General features: G+C 40.4%; 1 protein-coding gene across 2 annotated transcripts in view; it reads right to left on the bottom strand.

Annotated features, from left to right (window-relative positions):
* The window catches only part of ARHGAP26 (Rho GTPase activating protein 26), a 511,759-nt gene that overhangs the window by 75,813 nt on the left and 415,714 nt on the right, over positions 1-20,232 (bottom strand). For both annotated transcript variants that reach the window (XM_056124844.1, XM_056124845.1), the window contains exon 20: positions 15,657-15,810. In XM_056124844.1, coding sequence (XP_055980819.1) covers positions 15,657-15,810 — 154 coding nt within the window. The remainder of the gene's footprint in view (positions 1-15,656; positions 15,811-20,232) is intronic.

Genomic DNA, 20,232 nt, shown 5'->3' with positions numbered 1-20,232 from the left:
CCACAGAGGAAGTGCAGAGTGGTCTGGTGCTCGTATCGAGGCCTGTGATGCAAGCAAGGTGTTCGGCAGTCACGAGAATGCAGACTTCCTCGTAGAGAGCTGATGCCAACACACTTGCCTGAAATTTATGACTTAAATCAAAAGAAATCTCTCTAGTGCTTTGTCTTGGAATTTCCCAGCTTTCAACAAGTATTCTTCAAGTCAAGTGCCGAAAGTAGTGAGCTTTATTGTCCTTAGCAGTGACTTGATGAGATACAGTCAGTCAGGGAAGTTTTGTTCTCCTATTCTATCACTACCACCCCAGCCTTTTATTGTGTAAGTTTCACATGCTGAAACTTTCTACAGCTTCTTATTTTTGAGAGTGGAGGTGGGATAGGGTCTCCAAGTAGGGCTCAGGTCACCTAAGGGTAAGTCGCTGTGATACTTAATCGACCAGGCTAGTGGGCTAGGGCCCAGTGATGAAGAACTGCTCAGGCCCAGCCATGCTAAAGGTCGGCCACCTGGGCCACCTTGGCAGCATGCAGGGCACCATGCAGTATCAGAAACGAAACTCAGATTATTATTATTATTATTATTATTATTATTATTTTGGGTCACACTCGGCGATGCATTACTCCTGGCTCATGCACTCAGGAATCACTCCTAGCGGTGCTCGGGGGACCATATGGGATGCTGGGAATCGAACCCCAGTTGGCTGCGTGCAAGACAAATGCCCTACCCGCTGTACTATCTCTCCAGCCCCCAAACTCAGATTGTTAAGCATGTCCTCCTCCACTATTTCCCTAGCGGCAGTTTCAAAGGGTTTGAGTATAGTGATGAACAGAGTTAGCTAAACATGGATTTCCAACTTGTTCAACATTTGAGATAATTTCTATCCTAGGCCACTGCTTTTGTTACTGAAAAACAAGCTCCCTTATACGTATGCCCATCAAAATAGCATCCATTCTCTTATAATGGAAACTAAAGAGGATCAAAAAAATCACTAAGTTGGCATTGGAGAGACAGTCTAGGAGATGTGGCACTTGCCTGTAGCCCACCCTGGATGGGACCTGACAGCACATTGTTCCCAGCATTTATTCTTGAGACCAGAGCCAGCTGGGTAGGCCTCCTACCCTACCCCCAAATATCAATTACTCATTCTTTTTCATTTTTTATTACCAGGAAGATGATGGGCTGCTTTCTAGAACACATGGAATAGTGATGAATACAGGTCATCTAAGCAATGAGTCTTAATGTACCAGGGCAACTTGAAATGATTACTGAGCAAATCTAATCTATTTCTAGAAGTTTCCATTATGAGATCTTCTTTAAAATGGGGCTTTTAGTAAGAATACTTGGCAGACAGCAGATGGAGAGTGACACATGAATATCAGGTGAAACACTATACAAATCAAGAAAATGGAACTACTTAAATTTTATAGGAGAGGATCCACAACTAGCTTCTGAATGTCAAAAAAGACTTTCTTGTTTCCTACGTTAGGGTGTCCTAATTTAATAAGAGGGGAAGTAATTCCAAACTCAGGGGTCTAAAAATTAGTCCACTGTACTTATTCCCTGAGATAGATTTCCTAGAGTTAGAATTTATGAAATTAAAATAATACTCTGGGCAGACCCCTTGGAGTGGAGTCATTTAATCACAGAAAGAATGATTCAAATAACCTTAATTCATCTGAAAACATCTGAAAAGCTACACCTTCTTCATACAGACCTTATTCTTTGCTCAAATGGTATCTCACTTTGATACTGAAAATATAACCAATTTTATAGGTTAAAAAAATAATTGTTCACACAAAGATGTGCAGTGTAAAACTGAGCAAATCTATTTCTAATTGCATTTTTGTAACTGATCAATTTATGCACATTCCAAAAAATTCCCAACAAAGAAGTGTCAGGATCTTCCTACAAGAAGGCTGCCCCATCTGCTGGGGAACCACAATGATTCTTACCTCAGTCTATTTCCAGAAATAACACAAACATATGCCTCCATCTGTATCTGCATATACACCTGGATTCTTAAGATAAATCAGATCTTTCAGTGCAAACTAATAGTTTTCACATCTAGGTGCATCTCAAAATCATGTAGGAATAAAGAAATGTCAGGACTCAATGTTAAATCCAACATTTAAATTAACTCCAAGGGTCCAGGGAGGGGTATAAGTATTTTATTTTTAATTTATTATTATTTTTTTAATTCTACAGATGCTAATGTGAATCACAGTCATTCCCACACCTTGGTTTTCCCCCATTTCTCTCTGAAAGTTGCACCACACCAGTACACACAGAATGACAGTCCTCCACTATATTGGGTACTGGTCTATTTTGTGATTGATTTAATCACCCTTTACTGTTGGATTACCCTTTCTGGTTCCACTTTTTGGCCTCGATAAATGACAATGCAAGATAGATTCTATCCTGGATACCCATTCTTCTTTCACCACTGGGTGCCAACCAACATAGATGAACCCAAAAGGATTTCTTCACTCTCTGGTTTTCTCTGTTCAGTTCTCTAGTGAGGAGCTCTAAAGGTAAAGGTAAAGACCCTCCCGTTGATCGTGGATTTGCTTGAGCGGGCCTAGTAATGTCTCCATTGGAGATTTTGTTGTTACTGTGTTTGGCATATCGAATACTCTTGGTAGCTTGCCGGGCTCTCCGAGAGGGACGGAGGAATCGAACTCGGGTCGGCCATGTTTGGCCGCTTATAAGGCAAACGCCCTACCCGCTGTGCTAGGAGATTAATAGGCAGTAGAAGAGAGCCAAGATATATATTCCCTTTCCCTCCCTCCCTCCCTCCTTCCCTCCCTCCCTCCTTCCTTCCTTCCAACTTTTGGGCCACACCCATAGGCTTACCAGGCTCTGTGCTCTAGGATCACTCCTTGTGGGCTCAAAGGACCACATGGGGTGCCGAGTGTTGAGCTGGGTTGGCTGCATGCAAGGCAAGTACCCTACCTGCTGTACTATCTCATTTCTCTTTTTGAGATCACGTTCACCTGGCTGAGACCCTCAACCAAAAGTGCATTCAAGGTGCCATGAAAACAGATCCCTCCTTTTCCGAGTTCTGGCAATCACTTTACTTCTTAAATTTCTTAAGCCTAAGAATGGCAGGTAACTGGCTACCTAGCACTGGTTTGTTAGGCTTTCTCTATGGTTCTGCTGTCTTAGCAGCCACTGTAAATATACTCTTCCTTGAAATTTGCTATTTTCATCATGATCCTGTTTCTGAGGATTCTAACACACCTTTCTTGAATGAATACCTTTATGGGGATTCTCTGTGGACAACATCAAAGTACTCTAAAGACCTGACAACAAGAGGTAACTGGGCAGCAATGAACATAGAAGTGTAGATGTCATTTCGACTGTACATTTTTGCCTCTCCAGCATATATTCCCAGAAGTGGGTCAAATGGGAGCCCAATTTCTAATTTTTTGAGAATCATCCATACTGTTTTCCAAAAGGGCTGAACCAGTGGCATTCCCACCAGCAGTGAAAGAGGGTCCCTTTCTTGCCACATCTGTGCCAACACCGGTTGCTTTTGTTCTTTTGGATGTGGGCCAGTCTCTGTGGTGTGAGATAGTATCTCATTGCTGTTTTGATCTGCATCTCCCTGATGATTAGTGATGTAGAGCATTTTCTCATGTGCCTTTTTGCCATTTGGATTTCTTTTTTGAGAAAGTTTCTGTTCATTTTATCGCCCCATTTTTTGATGGGGTTGGATATTAGTATATCCTTGATATCAACCCCTTGTTGGATGTATATTGGGCAAATATCCTTTCCCATTCTGTAGACTATTTTTGTATTTTGGTCACTGTTTCTTTTGAGGTACAGAAGCTTCTTAGTTTAAGATAGTCCTATTTGTCTATCTCTGTTTTCACTTGTTTGGCCAGTGGTGTGTCATCTTTGAAGATACTGTTTGCTTCATTGTCTTGGAGGATTTTGCGAATCTTGTTCTCAATGTACCTTATGAATTCTGGTCTGATGTTGAGGTCTTTAATCCAATTTGATCTTACTTTCGTACATGGTGTTAGGTAGAGATCTGAGCCCTTATTATTTTTTTTTTTTTTGCATATAGCTGTCCAGTTTTGCCAGCACAATTTGTTAAAGAGGCGTTCCTTGATCCACTTCACATTTCTTGCTCCCTTATTAAAGATTAGCTGATTATATGTTTGGGGGGGAGATGTCAGTATATTCAACCCTATTCCATAGGTCTGCAGCTCTGCCTTTGTTCCAGTACCATGCTGTTTTAATTATTACTGCTTTGTAGTAGAGTTTGAGGTTGGGGAGGTTGATTCCTCCCATTTTCTTTTTCCCAAGTATTGCTTTAGCTATTCTTGGGGCCTTATTGTTCCATATGACTTTCAGAAGTGTTTGTTCCATTTCTTTGAAAAACATCATGGGTATCATTATAGGGATCTCATTGAATTTGCACAATGCTTTGGGGAATACTGCCATTTTGATAATGTCAATTCTCCCGATCCATGAGCAGGGGATATCTTTCCATTTCCTTGTGTCCTCTTTTATTTCCTGAAGTAGAGTTTTGTAGTTTTATTTGTCTAAGGTTTTTTACGTCTTTAGTTAAGCTGATTCCTAGGGCATAATTGTGAATGGGACTGTTTTTTTCATGTAACTTTCTTCTTTCTCATTATTAGCATATAAGAAAGCCATAGCCAAAATTTGGGAAAAACCCGTGTGCCTGAGAACAGACGGCTGGTTAAAGAAACTTTGGAACATCTACACAATGGAATACTATGTAGCTGTTAGAAAAGATGAAGTCATGAAATTTACATACAAGTGGTTCTACATGGAAAGTGTCATGCTAAGTGAAATGAGCCAGAAAGAGAGGGACAGACATAGAAAGACTGCGCTCATCTAGGGAATATAAAGTAACAGAATGGGAGTTGAACATCCAAGAATAGTTGAGATAAGTACCAGGAGGTCTGCTCCAGGGCTTGGAAGCCGGCAGCACATGCTGGGGGGAAAGGCAGCTCAGATAGAGAAGGGAACACCAAGTAAAGGATGTTTGGAGGACTCGCTTGGGATGTGAGATGCTTGCTGAAAGTAGACTATAGACCAAACACGATGGCAACTCAATTGCCACACAATACCTCTATTGCAAACTACAAGACCCTGAAGGAAAGAGTAAGCAAAAGGGAATGCCCTGCCACTGAGGTGCGGTAGGGTGGGGGGGATGGGGTGTGGGGTTGGTAGGGTTACTAGGATCATTGGTGGTGGGGAATGGGCACTGGTGGAGGGATAGGTATTCGATCATTGTATAACTGAAACCCAAGCACAAAAGTTTGTAAGTCTACAACTGTATCTCATGGTGTTTCACTAATAAAAAATAAATTTTAAAAAAAGAGGTAACTGGGAAATCCTTAAAGCGACTATTTTATTCCTTTTCTGAGCATTTGACAATTTCCATGGATTATCCCTATTCCCACTTCCATTTCTAAGAAATACTGGAAGGCTTATGAAAGTGATGGCTTTGAGAGACCACTCTTACTTTCAGAAGAAAGATGGTGCTGGATGACAATCTGAGAGAGCAATGCAGTGAATGACTAAGATGCAGAATTTCAAACTGATTTTTTAAAAACAGAAACAGTTTTTCTTTTTTTTTCTTCACTAATGACAGTTAAATTTTCAAAGCATCACAGACTGGAAAAAATTTCTTTTTATTTTTTTGAAAGAAATTTCTTGAGGCAAGATTTCCCCCTAGTGTAAACTCAGGATTGCAAATAAGCCCTAATATAATTTGTATAGCTCTAATAGGCTTTTCCAGGTAGAGAAATAATATGGAATAATAAAATTCCAGAGTTAATACCTAGGGCTGCTGACTTTGTGCCAACCAACAGCTTGAACTCTGACTTTTCAGAGGACTGCCTCTATTGATTTTGGTTATATTTCATTTTGTAGTCTATTTGGTTTTAGGTGTTTTAACGTACTTAAGAAATTAGCTCAGTTACATATATATTTGGGGGTGATATTGGGCAACATGTTGTTGCTATTCTAGCTATTTCTGGCTTTGGTTTGGGGCTACTTCGGCAGCACTCAGGAGGCTATATGAGGTGCCAGGGATTTAAACTGGGGTCAGCGACATGCAAGGAAAGGAACTTACCTCCTGTACTACCTTGCAGGCCCCTTTAGGTTGGTTTTAAAGTTGGGCTGCTCTATGTCACATCAGGATCAAATAAATAAGTAAAAATCAATGCTTGGTACCTAACTACTGCCACCATGGAATGACATCAAATTGAGAGTTTTACTGATTGGCAGTGGAAGCATTTTAGGAGAAAAAAAGTTAAATAAAAAATAACTACAGCAACTGATTTTTATTTTTGATGATTTGGTATAAACAAGGATGCAAGCATTATCTCATTTAACCCTCACAATAACCTTGAAGGCAGGTCTTATTACCGTTTCACAAAGGAGGCTGAACTAAGAGAGGGCAAAATGAAGCCAAGTTTTCATTCCACCACCAGACCACATAAGCTCTTCCATATACCAGATCGTAAAACCTACTGCCTACTAGGGTTTTTATTTGGGGGGGGGGGGCGCAGACCCAGAAGTGCCAGTGCTCAGGGTCGACTCCTGGCTCTATTCTCAAGGATTACTCCCAGCAGGGCTCGGGAGACCTTATGGGATGCTAGGGATCAAACCCAGGTAGACAAGTGTCCTACCCACTGCACCATGACTCCGGCCCCACAGAATATAATCCTCTTCCATGTTCATCTAGTTATCTTTGGTGATAAAATTATACACGCACTATCTATTCTCTTCAAGAATCTTCCACCCACTAATTATAAAAACAAAACAAACACCACCTCAAGAACAGAGAGCTGATCTAAAATAGCATTTCCTGAACTGTGTCTTAAGCGGCTGAAGAGAAGTGATGCAGAAAACATATTCTGTAGCCAACAAGTTTAGGAAAGGTAGTCCAAGGCCCTTTGGGGGATCCATAATGGACAGTGATGGGAATCAACAGAACTTTGCAGAGCTCAGTTCTTGCTTTTTTCATAAGCACCCCCAATCCAGCATCAGTATGAGGAATCTCGAACACTGTTCATGTCACCAAAAGGCATGTATTTGCCATCAGTTGACTGGCTTCCATGGGGAGCTGGAAAGTTTCTCCCTCATGAACTCAGTAGTTGTCCTCAGATGCACACCCACCAATCCTTGGCACCATCAGCTCACATCAATTGTGGCTGATATCAAAGGCCACAGACTGGGGTTCTTAAGCTTCATGGCTGTCATCACTATAGGAACAATTTAAGTGGTAGTAATGACACAGAGAGTTCTAGAAGGAAGCAAATCCATCCTGATTTTCTACTTGTGAAAGTACATCGGTCTAATGAGCTACAATATTGTTCTAAGACTGGAGCATGTAATGTGTCTTAAAATCATCTGCGGGGTTTGTTAAAATACCTGGCTGGGTTCTTCCTCCAGAGCTGTTGATCTAATAAATATGGAGTGGTGTCTGAGAATATGTATACCAACAAGCTTCCAGGTGATGCTAATAGTGACAGTCCCAGGGGCACACTGAGTCCAGCTGCCCTGGAAGGGATCTGAGGAGGCTGACAGGGCCTTTTGAATGACTCTTCATGCAGAGAATGGGTTAAAACAAAGGTCCTCAGGCCATATTCAACCAGAAGTGTGTTTCTAGTTAAGTAAGCATCTGCTTTACAGACTGACATATAAAAAAAATGCTTTAAAAGTACGATTTTAGTATGATTTCAATTTACCCGATTTAGGATCTGAATTCGTGAGACTCCCTCAAGTTATATACATAGGAGGGAGAGAAACAAACTCCTATCTAACCCTAAGGAAGGAAAATATCTTTTAAGAGTTACTTCGAAGTCCCCTTAAAGGCATAACAGTGCTGAAAGCAATGACAAAATCTTAAGTTCATTTTCTTCCTTCCTGAAAGGTTCTATCAAACATTCAAGGTTAAAATGCTTAACACCTACTCACACATAGCAAATGCAATGCGGCTAAAAGGCATTTGAGGGCAACTAGATTCGAAATGGAATTATTCATTCATAGGTTTAATTAAACCCCAAAGCTCTGGCACCTACTGTGCATCATGTTTGAGGAATTGTTTCAAGTTACTTAGCAAAATTAATGTGTTTATAGGAAAAAAAAAACTTCTCTTAAATGATCTTAGCTCACAATGGGGAAAAATACACGAAGGAAAATATTATTCTGATTGTGATTCTCATAATACTGGAAAAACAGTGGTGGGGGTATGCTTAAGCTCTGGTGGCATGGGTACATACATATATATGTACACACACACACACACACACACACACACACACACACACACACACTCCTCCTTCCATACTCCTCTGCAGAGATCCAAGAGTCATTGACAGCCTGGTGCCAGAGAAAGAAATGCTGTCAGGTCATGAAGTGTCGGAGCTGATTTGATTCTTTTAAAAAATTTTTTGTACAGAGTGAGGGGTCACACCTTAAAGTGCTTAGGGCTTAGTATTGACTCTGTGCTCAGGGGTCTCTTCTGGTGGGGCTACGAGGACCTTTGTAGTGCTGGGGATCAAATCAGGTAGGGGATGTACAAGCAAGTTCCTTAAACCCCTTATATTTCTTTGGCTTATGGGCTGCCTTGATTTTCATGTGCAGAGGCGGAGAAACACTAATTACCAAACACAGGACTTAATAGTCATGAAATGGGTCAGAACCAAGAGAAGTCAAATGGGCGCATGATTGGTGGGGGAATTCTTAGCTAAGGGAACCCATACAACCAACCAAAGCCGTGTACAAAATAGTAATACAAGTCCTACCAGTGACAAGTTCTGAAAATGTCAAGGGGACATGAAGTGATTTTTGGAGGGGTTGTGGCTTGGCAGCCTTTGGGAGTCTGAGGTGTTTCTGCCTTTATCCAAGAAGCAACCCAAAACAAGCAGGGTGAGGTAGTTGTGAGGTGGAGCATGAAAACACAATGATGCCTTGTAGAAACAATTCTGCCAGGGGTCCAGTTCGGAGTTTGGGCTTGCATGTCTGAGGGCCTGGGCTAAATTCCCAGCAGTCCGAAAGGGGGGAAAAAAAACCTTACGCTTTTCAATTATTTCCTAATTTGGTGAATGCCACCAACTTTTCATGCAAAACAGTCTGAAGACATCTTTTCTGGTTGGAGGTGGGTAAGAAACTGACTCCCTTGATTCAGTGAGAAAGATCCTCCTCCACAGGAAAGTGATCCAATCACGGAGGAAAACATCCTCTTTCAAAATCCCTGTATTCCTAACAATAACAAATAAAAATCATTGTAGTAAAATCATAGCTGCTGCAATGGGTGTAACTCTTTTGGCATAAGCAAGCACTTAGATGGCAAACTGACTTAAAAAATGTGCCATTAATTATCACTTGCCTAATGCATATTATTCATCTTATGATTCACTTGGTCTCAATAAATAATGGCTAAGCACACAACTCATCAGGTACACTGTGGGATGTGGAAGTTTCCAAATTTTTCAGGAACAGGCGTGTCTATCCCAGCTGGTCTTGGTTAGAATGGAGCCACCTGATGGGAGAGCAGTTCCTCCTTTTCCCCAATCTTTCTGCACATGACAAATGCATATCAGAGTGGACAGAACAGAAAGTATAACGTCCACAGGAAGCCCTCCAAAATAATCTTAATAGTATTTAGCAATCATAGCGCTAACCCACAAAACAAAAGACAAGATAGCAACGGATGAGCTTTTTAAAAGCTTTACACCTATCTGAAGGAGGGCTGATTACCTTATTTTACATTTGAGTAAACTGAGGTAGAAAAGCGTTTACAGCACCTTGCCTCCTTTCCTTCCAAATCCACGGATCCCTTATTCTGTGTTAGTTTTCTCCAATTTCTCAGTATCTGATATACAGGCTACTGACTTACCTTCCGTCTGCCCTACAATCTAAAATCAGTAGAGCCGAAGCAGTTTTTAAAGCATCTTCTCTTTTGTAGCCAAAACACCTGGCCCACAATGGGTGTTTGAAACATATTTGCCAATGCTGACAGTATGAACAAAACATCAGCAAAGTTTTAGAGCAACATCTTCAAGCAAACTTTAGTTGACAACAGCTGACTCCAAGTCAGAAGGAGCTGAGAGAGAATGTCAGAGCAACAAACATGTCTGCCTGAAAGAAGGCCTTGTTCAGCCTCTGGATTCTGGAGACAGCTCTTTCTCTTCTTGCTGACAATTGTGATAGAATGGGCACTGGACTCTGGCAAAACCTGAGGCATCTGGCATGTACACATCTCTAGGTCACCAGAAATAACTTAATAACTTGGAAATGTGTGTGTGTGTGTGTGTGTGAGAGAGAGAGAGAGAGAGAGAGAGAGAGAGAGAGAGAGAGAGAGAGAGAGAGAGAGTGCTCTTTTATATAAAAGAGCTGTAGCTACAACAACACCTGGTGACAAAGGGTGTTCATAGGGTATGTTAAGAGAAAAGGATGTGAAAAATTAGTTTTATTTACATGATTACAGGGAAGTTAGTTTGTAGGGATGGGGACCACTTAAAGAGATTTCCAAGGTTGGGCTGCTCCATTCCTGTACTCATCTTCCACCTGCCAACCCTTCTTTCAATATAAGATGCTCCTCATTCATTTGCTGTTTTTTTTAAAAATTTGGGGTGATTACTGCAGTATCTAGGGACCTCCCCACACTTCTCTCATAGTGTTTGCTTATTTCCTCCTTTATAAACCACTGTCTTTCAGAGAGACACTCACTCTGGGGTGCCAGCCCCACTGGGCTCTGTGAGAGGGTAGAGCCTTTTATTTCTGCAGTCTTTGAAGTGCCCATGGAACAGTCTTGCTTCCCTGAGGCACGTCAACTCCACCTTATCACCAGAGGGAGTGGGGCAGAGGCATGTTTGGAGCCAAGGGCTGACTAGCATCTCCGCTTTCCATTCCAGCCTTGGGCTCTCTTTCTAGTTGCTTAGCCATGAGCTAGGAATTTTGTTTTGTTTCTTAACTTCTCAGAATCTCACTTATCAATCATTTTCTTTCAGAGACAATACAGTACAGCAAGAGGCTAATCTCCAGGCTTCCTTTACTCACAGGGCACCTGACAGACTTTTCTGTTGTACCCAGGTAGCTGTGTCTGTGACCCTGAGGTCTCACATTTTTAAATATTTTCTCAGTAAACTATTGCTGAATATAGCAGCCCCAACTGAGTCGCTTAAAATGACTGCATCGTATTTCTCATGAATATGTGGGTTGGCTGGGAATTTTTTTTTCTCTGGTCTTTCTTGGATTCTCACTCATGTAGCCAAATTCAGCTCATCAGTGGCCTGGGTATGGGTTTGCTGAGACAACACCTGTGCATCTGGTTCCGGTAGTGTTTCAACTTCAAGAAGGCTAGTCAGGGTTTTTTGTTTGTTTTACAAGCTGGTTGAATTCTGAAATGGAAGCTGTAAAGGTTGTTTGGCCTGGCATGTTATCCAAGTACCTCTACGATCTTCTATGGGCCAGATCAAGTCAGTCTAATCAACAGTGTAAAAGTCAGCCTCGACTCTAGAACTCTACCTCTGAATAGAAGAGGTTGTGAAGATTTTTTGCCATACTTAATCTACCAAGCATTCTGGGATAAGATACACAAGCCAAAGCAGGTCCGTTGTAAGAACACAGAGACAGCATCATCTGGTACCAGGGAACATATGGTTAGGTGTGGTCAAGTTTTCTCCTTTTCAAAAGAAGCTGGAAAATCTGGGTTAAACAGTATTAACATACTTCATTTTTAGGGCAATTTTAGATCCGTAGAAATTTTGTGCAAATAGCTTAGTTTTGATACACAGTTGCCTGCTCCCAGTTTCCCTTACTTAGGGTGGTATAAACCAATGAACCAATATTGAAAACCATAATTACAAGCGGCCAACATGGCCGATCCGAGTTCGATTCCTCCGCCCCTCTCGGAGAGCCCGGCAAGCTACCGAGAGTATTCGATATGCCAGACACAGTAACAACAAAGTCTCCAATGGAGACGTTACTGGGCCCGCTCGAGCAAATCGACGATCAACGGGAGGGCCTTTACCTTTACCTTATAATTAATTAAAGAACATAGTTTAGAGTATACCCTTTGTGTTCTATGAGTTAAAGGGTTTGAACAAATGTATGTCTCATTTCATTCACGGTATTATACAGAATGGTTTCACTGACCTAAAATACTCTATGTTCCACCTAGGCATACATCCCACCCACACTGCCAGCCCCCATATGCTAGAAACTACCAATCTCATGTTGCTCTAGTTTTGACTAGCACCATCAGTCACTATCATGTCATTGCGATCTTTTCAAACTAGCTTCTTTCATTTTTGTGATACGCATTTAAGATTCATCCACATATTGTTCATGACTTGGTGGCTCATTTTGAAAAATATTCCACTTTCTGGGTTTTTTTTTTTTGGTTTGTTTTGTTTTTTTGTTAATTCACTTGCCTATTGATGACATCTTGGTAGTTTCCAAGTTTAGGAAATTATGAGTAAATCTGCCATAAATAATTATGGGCTGGCTTTGTGTGAACAAACACATTTTCAACACATTTGCGCAAATACCTACCACTGTGATTACAAGACTGTGTCCTATGAGATGTTTTTATTTAGCTTTGTAAGAAACTGCCACATTGTATTTCAAAGTGGTCTGACCCATTGTTGCTATCCCACAAGTAATCAAAGAGAATTTCTCTTGCTCCACATCCTTACCAGCATTTGGTGTTAATGTTTTGAAATTTAGTCATTCTAATATGTATGTAGTAAGGTCTCACTGTTTGAATTTGCAATTCCCTAATGATGTGATATATTAAGCATTATTTTGTATGCTTTTTTGTCATCTGTTTTGTATAGTTTCTTAGTGAACTGTCTGTTCAGATCCTTTGCCCAGTTTTTAATTGAATTGTTTATTGTTGGATTTTTGATTTCTTGTATATTTTTGATCCTCATCCTTTAGCAAGTAATGTTCTGCAAATATTTTCTCCTCGTGGCTTGACTTTTCACTCTTTTGGGTCGGGTGGAGGTGGGAATCACAGCCAGCAGTGGTCCTTAATGGGCAGGGTTCCTTAATGAGGTCCATCTTACTAATTTTTCCTTTCATCAATAATGTGTTTTTGGAATTTTATTACATAGTCATTGTTTATATTTTCACCTATATTGTCGTTGGGAAATTTTATAATTTTGATATTTATATTTTAAAATTTTATATTCATTGCCATTTAGGTTTAAAATTTTGGGTTAATTTTTTTTAAAGGTGCAATGTGTGTATATAGATTTATTTCTCTGTATGTGAGGTGAGGCTGTGAAGTTTCTTTTTCTTTTGCATGTATAACTGTTTCAGTATGAAATCTGGATTTTAGTGTGAAGCATCCTAATTTTAAAGGTTGGTTTATTATTTTTTTTTTTGGTGGAAGTAGGGATATAGGAACCACACCCTCCAACACACCTGTCTATCTGTACACTGTATTTTGTTAATCTGGATCACATTATCTCAGCCTCTATCACCCCCTTGGTCAGAATGTTCTTCATCAAGCTATACCACCTTACCTAATGCCCACCTCACAATTTCTCTACTCGAGATTTCCCAGTAGCTTTACTGGTGTACGTACTCATCAGATAAACAAGTAAAGCTGTTGAACTCTAAACACAATTATGGGTCCCTAGACTCCCACTCCGAATCCCCTAGTGAAAAGAAAGAAAGATCCTGAATCAGAAAGTCAACATGCTGAGCAATAAATGACTTTAGCAACTGCCAGGTACATAGATTTAAATTGAGGAGGAAAAAAACCCAGAAACTAGAATCTCCGTAAAATCTAGAAAACCCGATCTGGGAGTGTTTGACAGAGCCATATGACAAAGAAAGAACTCAAAGGGCAGGCCAGCCATGGAGAAGCAGAAGAAACTCACTGTTCATCAATGGAACAAGTTCAATTATATTGAGCTCTTGAGTCAACGGTCCACTTCTTAGTGAACAGACATATTATGTACTGAATAACAGTAAGTAATTAAACCTCCTGAACATCAAGGTTAATATTTAAACCTGACAATAGCTGCAAAGAGACCTAATTTTGACAACATAAAACTTCATCTTATGCAATAATTATGTTTTCATTATAAGTACACTCCAGTACATTTAGAGTCACTTGTCCTCTTAAACCTTAATATTCCTTCATATATTCTAAGGGAAAACATTGTTGGATGCAGTCTCCAGATCTATTAATATCTTAAAGAGACAGAATCCCAGGGCTACCACAAAACTGTGGCATGGAGATGGGCAGAAGATTCTGATATCCCATGTCTCATCAAGTGGAGCAACTTGAAGGCAATCTATGACTAAACCTCAAACATTTCCACTGGAGAGAGAATGATGAAGTCAACTCTGCTTTTCTTGAGTCTTACACAACTGTAGTCTGAAAGTCCAGCTGTTCTGGTCACAGCCTCACATTCTTTCTGCAAAGCTCCAACTGACAAGATTTGTGGAGTAGCCTGGAGAAGCATGTTAAGCAATGTGGGATGAAACCACAAAGGCTAAGGAGAACTTTTTGGCCCTAGAGGAGTAAATCTAGTTTCTTGGGGAGCTGGACAACCAATCCCCAAACTACCTATTGGCTAGGAGAGTTCAAAACCCAAGACTCAAACAGCAAAGGTTTTTCTCTCTCCTAGTCTTTTTCCTATGAGAAATCGAATGCAGGAGGCAGAAAGAGAGAGATACAGAGACAGAGAGAGAAAGAGGGAAAGAGGAAGAGAGAGAAAGAGGGAGAGGAAGAGAAAGAGACAGAGAGAAGGAGAGAGACAGAGAGAGGGGCAAAGAGAGAGGCAGAGGGACAGAGAGAGAGGCAGAGAGAGAGGCAAAGAAAGAAAGAAGGAAAGAGAAAGAAAGAAAGAAAGAAAGAAAGAAAGAAAGAAAGAAAGAAAGAAAGGAAGGAAGGAAGGAGAGAGGCAGAGAAAGAGGCAGAGAGAAGAAAGAGACAGAGAGAGAAAGGCAGTGAGAGAGAGCGAGAGAGGCAGAGAGAGAGTGAGAGGCATAGAGAGACAGAGTATATGTACAGGAATTAAGGCACACATGGCCAAGCATGTTTCAATCTCCAGCACCACATATGGCCCCTCAAACATTGCCAGGATTGATCCCTGAGCACAGAGCTAGAAATAAGCCCTGAACATTGCTGGGTGTGTAATTTCTTCCTTGCAAGATTATGGTCATGCTAAGGTTTGAGGATCTTCAGTCTCAAGGGGCTACTAGAAATAGTTCTTGCTAGATTCAGTGAAATTTTAGAACATTCTCAACACAAGAAAAAGGAAAACTGAAACAATCTGTAAAAACGAAACCAACTTTGCTACTGACACACAGCTCCAGTATGTGGACTTCTGAGAGACGAAATGAAATTGCTTTGCATGCCCGGCAGCCAGCAGCACAGGCAGGAGCCACCCCCAAAGCCATCTCAAGCAGGATTGTTTGTCAAAAATCATCAGGACCAAGAAGCAATGTGTTAGGAAAAATAATGACTCCCTTCCGACATGATGATGCTTAAAACATCTGCAGCAAACTCGCGAAGCTCCAAGATGGAAGGTTCACAGCATGTTCATGGAATGATGCTTGGAGGCAGATGGGCCCTGGGGCCACTCTGTGTGGCACAGCTGACCAACTCCAGCCCGCTGTGCCAGGTCCCTGGGTGTTGTACTTACAGTGAGTTGGGCCGAGTGGGTTTCAGAACATCTAGGTCTGGGTCACTAGAGTTCATGGTGGGTTGTAAGCTGCTGCTGGAGTTAAGGATGCTGTTTGTATTTGATGAGACGACAGATTCTAAGCTGGAGTTGATGATGCTGTTCCTTTGTTCTTCTGCAGGGAAGGGGGAGATCAAGAACCTTAATATTAGTATTATTCCATATGGATACTTTTCCTTACATGTACAAATAATATGCATCTAATGAGATTACATGGAGATGTCTGGTCCCAATGAAGCTTTAAAAAAATGACACAGAAAAAGATTAAGCAGTAAGAATGGAGACCAGGGAGATAGTGCAAAGAGCTGGAGCACATGTGCTACGTCCATGAGGCACCCAACTTGATCCACAGTGGTACATAGCTCCACTAGCACTGCTGGTGTAGTGCAGGCATCTCCTTGCACCAGTGTTAGAGCAGCAGTGTTCAGCCGGGCCTGAACACAGAGCAAATATCACTAGGAGTGACCATCTGGACCTTTGAGTCTTTGGAATCTTGAAGAACACAAAGAAAATAAAATACTATAAAATAGAAGAAGAAGAGAGAAAAGAAAAGTGGGAAAGGATATAGCATAATAGCTAACTTGAAATTCAACCGCAAAACACCCATCTCACTCAACATAAATATAAAATTTCTCCCTAACATTCTTATATGCCACTTAACAGCGGCCACTTTACTACAAATTTTGCCTTTTGGAAAATATAAATTATTCAATATTTATTTTTTCCTTTTTAAAACAAAATGTTGAGATTCTATGGTTTCCAATTATATTAATAATGGTTTCTCATGAACATATAAAGTATGCCTTTTGACTGGAAGAGGCTCAGCTTACATAGATCCTTTACATTCAACCAGACCCCTGGATGTTCAACTTTGATGCTGTGACTTTTGCTCCCGATATTGTCCTAATGCTCAAGACTATATCCTACCTCTAAATCATAGCACTTCACAATAAAATATCTGCTGCTTTACCATTAACTCCTTATAACTTGGGTCTCAATTCCTGACTGCTTCCCCAAATACTCTTCTGATTGTCTCTAGCTCCATGCACTTGATGTTTAACTTCTAATTAGTCTGTTCATAGATCTCTAAAATGTAGAGAGTTTAGTGTGATTAAAAATGGAGTTGATGTTCACAAAAATCAAAACAATACTCTGAAAACTTCACTATGTGAAGAGGATGAAAATCTGAGCTGATTCCTAGCCCCCACCTCTGACTGGCTGTTCCCCAGTGTCTCACCCCTTCTCTGATCCCTGCCCAGTTTATCTATAAAGAGCACTATCCTGTATAGCTCAAGGAGCTGCCATGAGGATCAAGTGGGATCAAAAGCAAGAATGTGTTTTGTAAACTTCAGAATATCGCTCAAAGATGAGAACTTTCTGTTTCTTCCCATCTTTAAAAACTTGAAACCATGCACTGAAAAAAACATTTTGAGGGATGATTTAGTTAAATGGGACAGGGATAACTGCTGTAGGGATTTGGGATTTGAAATGTCATTCTGATCCCACAGTCACTACAGATAGGCCATATTGAAATCAACAGATGCTTTTGTGATCAATTTATTTATCAGTAAATAAATCTGGCTACATGATCACTAAACCCTTTTAAGATGAGTCTGGCTAGGTTCACTGTCAAGGTAGTTTACAGGTCGTGATTTGAATTCTTGTCTCTAACAAGAAATAAAGAGGAGTGATTGACCCAAAAAACCCACATTTCTCCCTGTACTATTCTTATATGTAAAATATATCATGATTTTAAAATAATATTAGAGTAAAATTTATGTTAAACAAAGACATACACTCCAATAGCCTCTAATATCTTGGCAAATTTTCAATGTTTTGTTTAAAGGTCCATATATAAGAGGTATATGCCATGAGGTTATTATGTACTCACAGTACACTTTGGGGGGGAGAACACTAATTAAGGCCAGAGTAATTTTACAATGTGTAGGATGTGTATGTCTGCCTTGCATGCAGCCAATCTGCAGTTGATTCCGAGAACTACCCATGGCCTTCAGAGTCCCAACAGGAATGATCCCTGAGCACCACTGGAGGTGATCCCAAAACATACAAAACCCAAATTATCCTGAGATTTAGAAGCATTCATATTTCTACACCTCAAGTTCTAAACAGAAAGAAACAACAACCAAAGAAAAGACAAACCAGGGTTAGTGAGATGGTTCAAAGGGCAGATGTGGGAATCCCTGTGCCCCACTGATCCTCAGAGCAGTGCCACAGTGATCCCTGATTACAGAGCCAGAGGTAAGTGCTGAGCACTGCTGGGTGACTCAAAACAAGAGCCAGAAGAAAGAAACTAGAAGAGTTGAATTCAACCATGTAGGAACACTTAGGTGGCTTGCTATCAGGAAAAAAAATAACTCTGCAATTGCACAATCAGGGGGTCATGGAGGGAATGTACATGTCCCTTATAGGTATAAATCTATATGCCAAATTTTCTTCTGTACACAATATTCAAGAGGGCAGAAAGATGCCAACTAAGACCAACATACAAAAAAAGGGAATAAAGATTTCCCTTCTATAGAGTTCCACTGGAGATTTTTTCTGCTTTATTTGGAAGAAGAGAGGAACAGTTTAGGTTTAGTTTGAAGTCAACTTTAGAAGACATAATTCCCTCAATTCATAGTAAATAAAAGACTATAACTACAGTTTATATTCCTTGGGGGTATTTATTTGTGTTAAAAGAGGGTTGTGAGTATACAAATTAGAAAACTGATTTTGCTAGAAGTATACTTCTTTTCTCAAAATATTATCTAGATTTTTTTCTACATTACTATTCATTAGGAAAAGAATATAACAAAAGCATCTTCAATTTTCATTAATTCAGTGTCTGTTTTTTGAGTACCTTCTGGGTATCAAACATGGTCACCAACATTTAGTAGACATCATGCTATTCCTTGGTATTTTGTTCAGATGAAATAAGAGATTTTATTGTTCACTGTTCACTATCCTCCCGTTTTCATCAATTTGCTCAAGCGGGCCCAGTAAACGTCTCCATTGGAGACCTTGTTGTTACTGTGTTTGGCATATCAAATACATCACGGGGAGCTTGCCAGGCTCTGCTGTGGGGCGAGATACTCTCGGTAGCTTGCCGGGCTCTCTGAGAGGGGTGGAGGAATCGAACTCGGGTCGGCCATGTTGGCTGCGTGCAAGGCAAACGCCCTACCGCTGTGCTATCACTCCAGCCCTTCGATAGCTCAGCTGGTAGAGCGGAGGACTGTAGACTGTAAGAGATTTTATTAAGCTGCACATATTTATTTATCTACCTTCCTTTGTAGACTATGAACAAACTAGGGCTTCTGACAAGATTTTAAAATAACAATTCTAGAAAATGTTAAAGATATTTTAAGAAATTTTACTCGTCCCAAATTTTTATTAGGCATTGTGGTTTAAAATCCTGTTTTAATACAGTTTCAGTCACACTGTGTTCCAACACCAATGACAACTGCCAATGTCAGCATCCCTCAACAATGCTCCAATGTCTCCTTCTATCTGCTTGCCCCACCCCTTGAAAAAGTCATTAAAAAAACAGACAAATCTAAATCCTTATAATTTGGGTCACAAGTTTACAGTAGTGTTATGATTTTGATATATGCGGCTGCATTACCTCACCACCACAAAGTGCCCAAGATACTCCACCAATATCATTCTCCCATTTGTCCATTGCCCAACTCTTTACTTGGCATTCTCAGTTCTATAACCCAAGGCTAACAGTCTGCAAGATATTTTGCCAGAACCCTAATGCTTACAAATAGATTTCACTTTAAAAACTTGATTGAGATTAATTTAAAGAACACATCTACCATTATTTCATTACACACTGACTTCTCTGTCTAAATGAGAAGTCTGCAGCATATGGAATATGTTATTTGTCTGAAATAAACCCAAAAGAGAGTAATAAAAGTGTAAAGAAAGAAGATTCAGCCCTATAAAATGATAAGAAAGAACAGAATAAGTATTGGAGCATCCTGTGACTGAAAGCCAACCATGAACAACATTGTGATTCTGTATTTCACGGTGATTCAGTATAATTTGTTTTTTAAAAAAACAAAGAAATACATAAAAACAAACAAAAAAGAATGAAGAGAACGAAACAGGTGGTTAACTCAAATTGTGTGTGAGGTTTTCTAGTAGTTTCTTTACCGGAGCACACTAGAATTTTTAAATTTTTAAAAAAAGAAATGCTTTAATTACTTAGTATCCCCATTAGTCTAGAGGTTAGGGGCTTTGCCTAGCAATATTCAACACTCAGGCCAGCTCTGGGGTTACCAGGGTTGGTACTTAAGGTGGAGTAGGGGCTGTCAAAAGTGATCTTCCTGATCCAAAGTAAATTGTTTTTGTTTCCTTGCTTTTGGGGCCACACCCTGAGATGCTCAGAGATTACTCCTGGTTCTGCACTCAGGATTTACTCCTGGTGGTACTTGGGGACCATACAGGAAACCGGAGATTGAACCTGGGTGGGCTGCGTGCAAGGCAAACATCTTACTCACTATACTATAACTCCATTGTCAGTCAGTTCTTT

The sequence above is a fragment of the Sorex fumeus genome, unplaced genomic scaffold (genome assembly GCF_029834395.1).
Source record: "Sorex fumeus unplaced genomic scaffold, SorFum_2.1 ptg000051l, whole genome shotgun sequence".
Classification (NCBI taxonomy): domain Eukaryota; kingdom Metazoa; phylum Chordata; class Mammalia; order Eulipotyphla; family Soricidae; genus Sorex; species Sorex fumeus.
Note: the sequence above shows the minus strand (reverse complement) of the source record. Positions and strands in the feature narration are given on the sequence as shown.